This window comes from Microtus oregoni, unplaced genomic scaffold (assembly GCF_018167655.1).
Source record: "Microtus oregoni isolate MIOR12 unplaced genomic scaffold, Mior012 000074F_003, whole genome shotgun sequence".
NCBI lineage: Eukaryota > Metazoa > Chordata > Mammalia > Rodentia > Cricetidae > Microtus > Microtus oregoni.
This window is the reverse complement of record NW_024543990.1, coordinates 525,286-537,694: the sequence shown is the minus strand read 5'-3', so window position 1 is coordinate 537,694 and position 12,409 is coordinate 525,286. Positions and strand designations below refer to the sequence as shown.

The following is a 12,409-nucleotide window of genomic DNA, read 5'->3' as shown; positions in this document are numbered from 1 at the left end:
ATGATTTTCCCACACCACTTCTCCCTCTTTTTTAAAAAATAAAAAATAAGAACTCTGAATCTAATATTCTTTGATTAGCTTTTCTCCTGACCATTATCCATAACAACTTATAACCAACATTCTAAACAAAGGAAAATATTCATAGTCCATTTTTGGGAATGAGGGTGTAGTTTTCCAGGCTACTTCCTGCTTGTTGGGGGTGCTGATAATCTTATGGGGACCTAATAAAAATTTAAAATTATGATCAAGTAATGACTGGAGTATCCTGTGAAGCTTCATCATCTCTGGCAGCAGTCTTGACTGTGTTCTAGATGTAGAACTCAGACATCTGGGCGATCTGTTCCTTCTGAAGATTTCTCAGGTGGTCTTCCTTGATCAAACTTGATTTTTCTTAACTCAGAATGAATCCACAGCTTCTCATTTCCTGCAGAAACAAAAGCAAAACCTCTTCTCCAAAGTAACATACCTTTTGACTTCAATTTTGAAGTCAAGTTTTTTTCTAAATATTTATGTTTTATTAATCCAGCAGCATTTATATTTAAATGTCTTTTAGCAATTCAAAGACAGGATAATAATATAAAGTATCCAGATTCTCTGTGTCTTTTTCATCTTTACATGGCTTTATTTTAACCTCTATTTCTTTTATTTTTACTTTTAATTTTTGGCTTTTTGAGACAGGTTCTCTGTGTATCTTTGGCTGTCCTGGAACTCCCTCTGTAGACTAGGCTGTTTTTGAACTCACAAAGATCTGCCTGCCTCTGCCTCCCAAGCATTGGGATTAAAGGTGTGTGCCACCACTCCCAACTACTCTCTTTTTTTATTTTAAGGACTTTAACCTTTTTCTTTTCTCTCCCAAGCCTGTATATAATTTTTAAACACACTGTAAACCATTTATAGGTTTTCTTTGAATCTATCTTTACTGTATCTCTCTCTCTCTTTCTGACCACATGAGTCTTTAATATGCAAAGCAATATGGAAAGGATTAAAGCCGTGACTTTGACGGCTGGATCCAGCCCATTCCTTAGCTTTCTGAGATTCGTGCCTCATGGTAGAGGTACTGCGGCAGCCATGTTTATTGTCACAACTCTATGGCATTTCAAGGTCCCTGCGACCAAGCAAGCTCCAGCAGTCTGTTCACAAACCACACTCAAATGCTCTGTAGCTAGACCTCTTGTCTGAAAGAGTCAGATTTTGGCACTAGCAGGATGGCCCAGAAAGCCGGCTTAAAATAGAGTGGCTTTATTCCTGCTATGGATGAAAACCTAAAAAGCATTTGGTCAGCTTTTCATCAACACCATTTAAGTGTTTCGTGGCAGGACCTCTTAAAAGAACTGCAAGGTTTTGCAGCTAATACTGAGTCAGGAAGCCTTTCTTAAATGGGAGCGCTTGCCTCTAACAAGCAGAGCCCACTAGAGAAAATGTTGCTATTAATAAGCCATGCGTTACTCTTATTTTTTGTCTAGTATTACTTTTTAAGCTCCCTCAGGCTTTATGTGGATACAGTTGTTCACACGTTGGGCACCATTCTGATGTCAGGATTTCTGTCCTGCCCAGTTCCCACAGTCATTAAGTCCTAAAGAAATCACACAGAGGTCTACATTAGTTATAAACCGATTGGCCCATTAGCTCAGGCTTCTTATTAACTCTTATATTAGCCCATTATTCTAGTATATGTTAGCCACATGGCTTGGTACCTTTTTCAGCGAGGCAGTCACTTCTTGCTTCCTCTACAGCTGGGTAAAGGACTCAGCTGCTCCCTTTTTGGTGAAAAGTAAAAGTAGGATGCCAAAGCTGCAGAAAAATTTGATACTTGTTATCACAAGTTTATTGTATGCATATTATATCATCTTTAAGTATGGAAAAAGTAATGCAGTAGTAGTCAGTCTGATTACTCTTTAACTTTGTAAAGTAAAACACTCCAAGTAAATGTAGTTGAGCTTTGAATATGTTTATAATTTCATCTCTCTCCCTCAAAAGCTTGTTTATTTAGAAATAGTGGATTTTAGTATATAAACATTATTAAGTTGTTAAGATGTTGATACTGAACTATCTCATTTGTTTATTTGGTATTTATTTATTTATTTATCTATCTTATTTATTTATTTATTTATTGCTGGTAACATAATCAAAATTAGCCTGGCAATCAGTCTTCATCCAAAGTATTAAAATGGCCTAAATTGGGGTGCCAGGTAGCTGGAAGCTGCATATGACATGAGCATTTTCTGAAGCTGTATAGCATCTGAGTCTTTTCAAGACAACACTGTCTTAGAGAGTATACATTATGAGTAGAACCTTTATAATTTGCCATACCTATTCAATATAATGTGTTTTAGCTTTAAATGTACGTAAATTTGTCTTTCATTTTATAACATAACAAAGTTGAGAGTAAACCAAAGAGCAAGAGAGTCACCAAACCTTGGAAAGAACAGGCCACTCCTTTTGAAGATGAAGCAGAAGCCCCAGGTGATTGTGTTGCTTTATCTGTCTGTATTGACTTACAAGGTGATTCTTGTGTATTGAGTGAATAATGATGTAGTGTTTTCAGAAGGAAAGACCTTTTCATTTTAAGAAAAAAATTTTTAGCTGGGCATTGGTGGTGTACACCTTTAATCCCTGTATTCAGGAGGTAGGGGCAGGTGGATCTCTGTGAGTTCAAGGCCAGCCCGGCCTACAAAGTGAATTCCAGGACTGCTAGGACTATTAAACAGAGAAACCCTGTCTCAAAAAAAATTTTTAAAAGAAAACAAATTTTAAAAGTAAAAATGATAATTTTATAGAATTATCACTGTGATAATTCAAATTAGATAATTATTCTAAGAAATTCATCCTTTTGAGAATTAAATGGTTTTCTGATTATAAACTATTTTGGTTTTTAAAACAGAAAACTCTTTGTTGCAATTATAATTTAAGTCTAACCTTTCTCCCTTCCTTTAACGTCTCTCCAAACTCTACCATATACCTTTCCTGCTCTCCAAATTCATGACCTCTTTTCTCACTAATTCTCACATACTAATGCATGTAATCTACTGCATGCATATGTGCGTGTGTATATAAATATATAAAATGTATTTCTAAATATAACCTGTCCAGTCTGTATAATGCTACTTGTATGTATGTTTCCAGGGCTGGCTTTTTGGCACCAGACAAATAATTGTTGTGCTTTTCCTTGAGGAAGGCCACTTCTCCAGTTTCCAGCTTTCCTTGGTTGCTCATAGTTCACTGTATAGGGTTGGCACATTGTGGACTTTTCTCTTTCCAGTTTGGCATATGAATAGTGAACACAAAAATGATCTGTAGGTGTAAAGGCAAATATTTATAGATTTTTGTTAGAAATTATGCTGGTTTAGCAAATTAGTGGTTGTAGATTCTCCTCCAATAACCATCACTTTACTAGCACAGAGGTTTTAGGTGGGTTTCAAATAGCAGGCATAGTCTCCCTCTTGTTGAGTTGTAGATTTTACGTCCAAGTAAAGTGCTATTGGTTACTGCCAAGGTATATGTGCCACTAATACATCCTTAGGTTATCATGTCATGATGGGCATTATGACATCAAATGATCAATAGGATAGCCTTTTCATGACTATGCTGTAGTAGAAATTTTTTTGGCATACATACTAAATGGAACATAATACCTTCTCGCTTTAAGTGGACATATTTTTTATTTTTATTTTATACCTCAATAACACTGAGAAAAATTATGTGTATTGATTTACAACCTGACTCCTGCATATTCAATAATGGTATAATGTTTTCAGTATAGAGTTGCAGTCTGGTGGACTTTTCTCTGTCCAGTTTGCATACATATCACTTTTGTTAAGCTCTTGTTTGGGCAATCATGTTGATGAAACTTTATGGGTACTGTTTTTTATATTACTGAATGACACAGTCTTACAGCAAGCTCCCCTATATTCTGACCTATCAAATCTTTCTACTGCCTCTTGGACAGTGTTCCCTGAGCCTTTCCTAAGGTGCAGGAGTATTTTGTAGATGGATTCATTGTAATTGAGCTCCATGTCTCTGGATTTTGAAAGGTTGTGGATATTTGTAGTGATGTTTGTGATTTGCAAAGAGACGTTGCCCTGATGAAGAGTACAGACTACTATTGTCTTAGGATATGAGGACAAATGTTTATGAATTATTGCTAGGGATTACCTTGTTTAGTAAATCAGTGCTTGTAGATTCTTTTCTAATAATCATTTCACCAAGCACAGAGTTTTTACTGGCTTTCTGGTGCCAGGCATTCTCGCCTTCTTGTTTAACGAGTCTTAAGTTCAACTAAAGAGCTGTTGATTACAAAGAAGGTATGCATGCCACTGCTCTATACCTAGAGTTGTCATACCATGAAGGGCATTGTTACATTTCAAGTGAGCTTAATGGTAGCCTTCTTTAGAATGTATGCATTACCATTAGATGTTTTATTATTTGGCAAACATAGTGGATTAAACAAAATGTGTTCGTTCTAGCTCTCAATGTACATGATATTTATGTTTCATTTTATACTTCAATAAAGCTAAGAAAAAGCCCAGGGGCAAGACAGTCACCAAACCACGGAAAGACCAAACCGAACTTTTTGAGTATGAAGAAGCAGCCCCAGGTGATTGTTCTGTTTTTACTATATTGATTCATATAATGTTTGCCATATATTTAATAATGATATAATGATTTTAGGAGGCAAGACTGTTTTTACCTTTAAATAAACAAATATAAGTACCAAATGATAAATTTATAGGAATTTTCAATGTGATAAGTCAAAATTGTTTCTTAGTATAAGAAATTCATTCTTTTGGAGAATTATATTGTTTCTTGAATACAGATTCTTTTAATATTTTCAAGAAGTATCTCATATTTATTGAGATTATCATTTAATTGCAACCTTTCTCCATACCCATTCCTCCCTTGAAAACCTCCCATTTTAACCACCTTCTCTGTGCCATAATTCATGACCTCTTTTTTTTTTTAATTAAATCACTACTTTGCCTACTATCTCTAGATTCTAATTGGCTATCTCTTACATCTTAATTTAGCACATTACTATTAATCTGTGTATTGCCATATGGCTGTGGCTTACCAGCAAGGTTCCATCTGGCATCTGTCTCTGGCAGGGCTACATGGTATCTCCTGACTCCGACTTCTTTCTCCCAGCATTCAGTTTAGTTTCCCCTGCCTAGCTCTTTTCTAGCCTGCTATAGGCCCAAAGCAGTTTCTTTATTAAACAATGGTAATCACAGCATACAAAGGGAATCCCACATCAATGGAACAGCTATCACCAAACATGGTACAGGTGACAGTTTTGAGGTACATGAAAGGACAGCAGTTGTCTTCTCCTCATTCTATCTCTTTACCACAAAGCACTGTCCAGACTCAGAGTGTCCTCCCTCTTGGACAGACTTGACCCAAAGACCTCAGGTCCTTCTCTCCAGTGTGCTCTATCCCTCTCTAAGTCCCAGCTTTACTCTTCCAACACAGATATGCTCCATTTCCTGTTTTTACAACTCTTCCTCATTCACCAGTGAGCACCCCTTCTGAAGGCAGGCTGGTAATGCCAGCTCCACCCCTTTATCTTCAACTCCCACCTTTGCCCCTTCCCCTAAGTGCCAGTCTGTCTTTCTGTGCCATCATTTTCTACCATAAATTCACAAAGAAATTCTTCCTGAATTATTTCTAACCCTCATGGTCTCCAAGGGCTGTTCTGTTACCTTCCTGATTGCCCCCAGCATCTGATAGCGTCCATGCCCAGGCCAAGTACGATGGATTGGCATGTGCATTTACTTCTTTTTTTTTTAATTTTTTTTTATTGAGAAAAGGAGAAAAAAAAAAAACAAGTTTCCACCTCCTCCCAGCCTCCCATTTCCCTCCCCCTCCTCCCCCCCTACGCCCCCTCCTCCCACCCTTCTCCCTCTCCCCCCACTCCTTTCCCCCTCCTTCTCCAGTCCAAGGAGCAGTCAGGGTTTTCTGCCCTATGGTAAGACCTAGGACCTCCCACCTCCGTCCATATCTAGGAAGGTGAACATCCAAACTGGCTGGGCTCCCACAAAGCCATCACATTACGTAGGATCAAACCCCCGTGCCATTGTCCTTTGCGTCTCATCAGCCCTCATAGTTCGCCATGTTCAGAGAGTCCAGTTTTATCCCATGCTTTTTCAGTCACAGTCCAGCTGGTCTTGGTGAGCTCTCAATAGATCAGCTCCACTGTCTCAGTGGGTGGGTGCATCCCTCATGGTCCCGACTTCTTTGCTCATGTTCTCCCTCCTTCTGCTCCTCATTGGGACTTTGGGAGCTCAGTCCAGTGCTCCAGTGTGGGTCTCTGTCTCTATCTCCATCCATCACCAGATGAAGGTTCTATGATGATATGCAAGATATTCGTCAGTATTGCTCAAGGATAGGGTCATTTCAGGTTCCCTATTCTCAACTGCCCAAGGAACTAACTGGGGACCTCAGCTTGGGCACCTGGGAGCCCCTCTAGGGTCAGGTCTCTTGCCAGCCCTAAAGTGGTTCCCTTAACTAAGAATTGTGGTTCCGTGCTCCCCTGTCCAACCTTCCTTTATCCCAATCCTCCTGCTTTCCCAAGGCCCGACCTCCTTCCCTTCTAACTTTTCTCTCCCCATCTCCCCTTACCCCCAACCCACCCCACCCCAAGATCCCAATTTTCTCCCCGTCAATTTTGTCTACTTCCCTTAGCCAAGAGGATAACTATATGTTTTTCCTTGGGTTCCCCTTCTTACTTAGCTTCTTTAGATTCACCTATTGTAGACTCCGTGACCCTTATTTATGGCTAGAAACCAATTATGAGTGAGTACATCCCATGTTCATCTTTTTGGGTCTGGGATACCTCACTCAGGATAGTGTTTTCTGTTTCCATCCATTTGCATGCAAAATTCGAGAAGTCATTGTTTTTTACCGCTGAGTAGTACTCTAATGTGTAGATATTCCATACTTTCTTCATCCATTCTTCCATTGAAGGGCATCTAGGTTGTTTCCAGGTTCTGGCTATTACAAATAATACTGCTATGAACATAGTTGAACAAATGCTTTTGTCATATGATAGGGCATTTCTTGGGTATATTCCCAAGAGTGGTATTGCTGGGTCCAGGGGTAGGTTGATCCCGAATTTCCTAAGAAACCGAAACACTGACTTCCATAGTGGTTGCACAAGATTGCATTCCCACCAGCAATGGATGAGGGTACCCCTTCCTCCACAACCTCTCCAGCAAAGGTTATCATTGGTGTTTTTGACTTTAGCCATTCTCACAGGTGTAAGATGATATCTCAAAGTTGTTTTGATTTGCATTTCCCTGATTGCTAAGGAAGTTGAGCATGACCTTAAGTGTCTTTTGGCCATTTGAACTTCTTCTGTTGAGAATTCTCTGTTCAGATCATTGCCCCATTTTTTAATTGGGTTAATTAGCATTTTAAAGTCTAGTTTCTTGAGTTCTCTATATATTTTGGAGATCAGACCTTTGTCTGTTGCGGGGTTGGTGAAGATCTTCTCCCAGTCAGTAGGTTGCCTTTGTGTCTTAGTGACAGTGTCCTTTGCTTTGCAGAAGCTTCTCAGTTTTAGTAGGTCCCATTTATTCAATGTTGCTCTTAATGTCTGTGCTTCTGGGGTTATAAATAGGAAGCGATCTCCTGTGCCCATCTGTTGTAGGGTATTTCCCACTTTCTCTTCTATCCTTTTCAGTGTGTTCGGGCTGATATTGAGGTCTTTAATCCATTTGGACTTGAGTTTTGTGCACGGTGAAAGATGTGGGTCTATTTTCATTCTTCTACAGGTTGACATCCAGTTGTGCCAGCACCATTTGTTGAAGATGCTTTCTTTCTTCCATTGTATACTTTTAGCTCCTTTATCGAAAATGAGGTGTTCATAGGTTTGTGGGTTAAAATCTGGGTCTTCTATACGATTCCATTGGTCGACTTCTCTGTTTTTATGCCAGTACCACACTGTTTTCCTTTACTGTAGCTCTGTAATAGAGTTTGAAGTCAGGGATGGTAATGCCTCCAGAAGATCCTTTATTGTATAGGATTGTTTTGGCTATCCTGGGTTTTTTGTTTTTCCATATAAAGTTGATTATTGTCCTCTCCAGATCTGTGAAGAATTTTGATGGGATCTTGATGGGGATTGCATTGAATCTATAAATTGCCTTAGGTAGAATTGCCATTTTTACTATGTTGATCCTCCCAATCCAAGAGCAAGGTAGATCCATCCATTTTTTGGTATCCTCTTCAATTTCTTTCTTCAATGCCTTAAAGTTCTTGTCAAATAGATCTTTCACTTCCTTGGTTAGATTTACCCCAAGATATTTAATGCTGTTTGTGACTATCGTGAATGGTGAAGCTTCTCTGATTTCCCTCTCTGCTTCCCTATCCTTTGTGTATAAGAGGGCGACTGATTTTTTGGAGTTGATCTTGTATCCTGCCACATTACTAAAGCTGTTTATCAGCTGTAAAAGTTCTTTGGTGGAGTTTTGGGGGTCGCTTAAGTACACTATCATATCATCTGCGAATAACGAAAGTTTAACTTCTTCCTTTCCAATTCGAATCCCCTTGATCCCATTATGTTGTCTTATTGCTATTGCTAGAACTTCAAGTACTATATTGAAGAGGTATGGAGAGAGTGGACATCCTTGTCGTGTTCCTGAGTTAAGCGGGATGGCTTTGAGTTTCTCTCCGTTTAATTTGATGTTAGCTGTCGGCTTGCTGTATATAGCTTTTATTATATTTAGGTATGACCCTTGTATCCCTAATCTCTCCAAGACTTTTAACATAAATGGATGTTGAATTTTGTCGAATGCTTTTTCAGCATCTAATGAGATGATCATATGGTTATTTTCCTTCAGTTTATTTATATGCTGGATTACATTGATAGATTTTCGTATGTTGAACCAGCCCTGCATCTCAGGAATGAAGCCTACTTGATCATAATGGATAATTTTCCTAATGTGTTCTTGGATTCGGTTTGCCAGTATTTTGTTGAGGATTTTTGCGTCGATGTTCATGAGTGAGATTGGCCTGTAATTCTCTTTCCTGGTTGAGTCTTTGAGTGGTTTTGGTATCAGAGTAATTGTGGCTTCATAAAAGGAATTAGGTAATGACCCTTCTGTTTCTTTTTTTTTTTTAAATTTATTTATTTATTAAGGATTTCTGCCTCGTCCCCACAACCGCTTCCCATTTCCCTCCCCCTCCCCCGATCAAGTCCCCCCCCCTCATCTGCTCGAAGAGCAATCAGGGTTCCCTGACCTGTGGGAAGCCCAAGGACTGCCCACCTCTATCCAGGTCTCGTAAGGTGAGCATTCAAACTGCCTAGGCTCCCACAAAGCCAGTACGTGCAGTAGGATCAAAAACCCACTGCAATTGTTCTTGAATTCTCAGTATTCCTCATTGTCCACTATGTTCTGTTTCTATATTGTGGAATACATTAAGGAGTATGGGTATTAGCTCTTCTTGGAAGTTCTGGTAGAATTCCGCATTGAAACCATCTGGTCCTGGGCTTTTTTTGGTAGGGAGGTTTTTGATAACAGCTTCTAATTCTTCGCGACCAACAGGTCTGTTTAGATTGTTCACCTGGTCCTGGTGTAACTTTGGTATATGGTATTTATCTAAAAAAGTGTCCATTTCTTTTACATTTTCCAGTTTTGTGTTATACAGGCTTTTGTAATATGATCTGATGATTCTCTGAATTTCCTCTGTGTCTGTGGTTATGTCCCCCTTTTCATTTCTGATCTTATTAATTTGCGTATTCTCTCTCTGCCGTTTGATTAGTTTGGATAGGGGTTTATCAATCTTGTTGATTTTTCTCCAGGAACCAGCTTTTTGTTTCATTGATTCTTTGGATTGTTTTCTGTGTTTCTATTTTGTTGATTTCAGCCCTCAGTTTGATTATTTCCAATCTTCTACTCTTCCTAGGTGAGTCTGCTTCTTTTTTTTCTAGAGCTTTCAGGTGGGCTGTTAAGTCTTCAATATGTGCTTTCTCTGTTTTCTTTAAGTGGGCACTTAGTGCGATGAACTTTCCTCTTAGCACTGCTTTCATAGTGTCCCATAAGTTCGAGTATGTTGTTTCTTTATTTTCATTGAATTCAAGGAAGACTTTAATTTCTTTCTTTATTTCTTCCTTAATCCAGGTATGGTTCAGAAGTTGACTGTTCAGTTTCCATGAGTTTGTAGGCTTTCTGGGGGTAGCATTGTTGTTGAATTCTAACTTTAATCCATGGTGATCTGATAAGACACAGGTGGTTACTAATATTTTTTTGTAACTGTGTAAGTTAGCTTTGTTACCGAGTATGTGGTCAATTTTCGAGAAGGTTCCATGAGCTGCAGAGAAGAAGGTATATTCTTTCCTCTTCAGGTGGAATAATCTATAGATGTCTGTTAAGTCCATTTGCTTCATTACCTCCATTAATTCTCTAATTTCTCTGTTAGGTTTCTGTTTGATTGACCTGTCCATTGGTGAGAGAGGAGTGTTGAAGTCTCCTACTATTAGTGTGTGGGGTTTGATGGCTGCCTTGAGTTTTAGTAATGTTTCTTTTACATACGTTGGCGCTTTTATATTCGGGGCATAGATATTCAGGATTGAGACTTCATCCTGATGAATTGTTCCTGTTATGAGTATAAAATGTCCCTCTCCATCTCTTCTGATTGATTTAAGTTTGAAGTCAACTTTGTTAGAAATTAGTATGGCCACACCTGCTTGTTTCTTAGGACCATTTGCTTGATAAGCCTTTTCCCAGCCCTTTACTCTGAGTAGGTGCCTGTCTTTGTGGTTGAGGTGTGTTTCTTGTAGACAGCAGAACGTTGGATCCTGTTTTCGTATCCAATCCCTTAGCCTGTGCCTTTTTATAGGTGAGTTGAGCCCATTGACATTAAGTGATATTAATGACCAGTGGTTGTTAACTCCGGTCACTTTTTTAGTAGTAGGGTTTGTGTGTTTCCCTTCTTTGAGTTGCGCTGGTGAAAGGTCTCTAGATGACTGAGTTATTGTGGGCATTGTTGGACTCCTTGGTTAGTGATTTTCCTTCTATAATTTTCTGTAAGGCTGGATTTGTGGCTACGTATTGTTTGAATCTGTTTTTATCCTGGAAAATTTTGTTTTCTCCATTTATAGTGAACGAAAGCTTGGCTGGATATAGTAGTCTGGGCTTGCATCCATGATCTCTTAGTTTTTGCAGTACATCTATCCAGGACCTTCTGGCTTTCATGGTTTCCATAGAGAAGTCAGGTGTAAGTCTGATAGGTTTACCTTTATAAGTAACTTGGCCTTTTTCCTTTGCGGCTCTTAATATTCTTTCTTTATTCTGTGTATTTTGTGTTTTGATTATTATATGGCGAGGGGATGTTTTTTTTTGATCCAGCCTATTTTGTGTTCTGTATGCTTCTTGAACCTTCATAGGTACCTCTTTCTTCAGGTTGGGAAAGTTTTCTTCTATAATTTTATTAAGTATATTTTCTGTACCGTTGAGCTGCACTTCTTCTCCTTCTTCTACTCCAATTATTCTTAGGTTTGGTCTTTTTATTGTGTCCCAAATTTCCTGAATGTTTTGTGATGAGAATTTTTTGGTTTTGCTGTTTTCTTTGATCAGTGTGTTTATTTTTTCTATGGTATCTTCAGTGTCTGATATTCTCTCTTCTATCTCTTGTAATCTGTTGTTAGTACTTGTTTCTGTCATTCCTGTTCGTTTACCCAGATTTTCCATCTCCATTCTTCCCTCGGTTTGTGCTTTCTTCATTGCTTCCATTTCATTCTTCATGTCTTGAACCGCTTCCCTAACCTGTTTGATTGCTTTTTCTTGTTTCTCTTGGTTTTCTTGCGTGTCTTTGAGCGATTTATTCATTTCCTCTACCTTTTTGTTTGTAATCTCTAATTGTTTATGGCAGTTTTTCACCTCCTGTTTAAGGTCCTCTATTATTTTCATATAGTTCACTTTTGAGTCGATTTCTTCTATTTCTTCGGGAGTAGGGTGTACAATTCTTCTTATTTCGGGATCCCTGGTTTCTGGTGGTGTCATGTTGCCTTTCAGATTGTTGGAGGAATTCTTGTATTGGCGCCTTCCCATCTCTTCCTTCAAATGGAGCCAGGAGAGGCCTGGTCTCTTGGTCCAGACTTTGCTGTGATTGACTCTCAGGGTATATCTCTTCAGTGTAGAAGCAGGAACCGTTCCCGTCCAGATGGGATTCCTCCGCAACCATCCTGATGGGATTCCTCAGCAACCGTCCTGATGGGATTCCTCAGCAACTAAACAGGGCCGCAGGTAGCCCAATGATCCAGGGCCAACAGGATGAATTGAGCAGGGGGGGGGGGTGGTATCCAGGAGCGCGCAGGAAGCCTGGTGCCAGAGCTGAAGGTGCCCGACTCCCTTACAGGGGACCCTGAGGCCTGCCCGGCTGGCAGGCACTCACCGCTCTGGGTGGGTCGCCTTAG

The 12,409-nt window shown here is 39.3% G+C and overlaps 1 protein-coding gene across 1 annotated transcript in view; it reads left to right on the top strand.

Moving 5' to 3' along the window:
- The window catches only part of LOC121441245 (sex comb on midleg-like protein 2), an 88,813-nt gene that overhangs the window by 44,079 nt on the left and 32,325 nt on the right, over positions 1-12,409 (top strand). Inside the window, exon 6 of the mRNA XM_041642401.1 lies at positions 4,511-4,594. Within this exon, the coding sequence (XP_041498335.1) occupies positions 4,511-4,594 (84 nt within the window). The remainder of the gene's footprint in view (positions 1-4,510; positions 4,595-12,409) is intronic.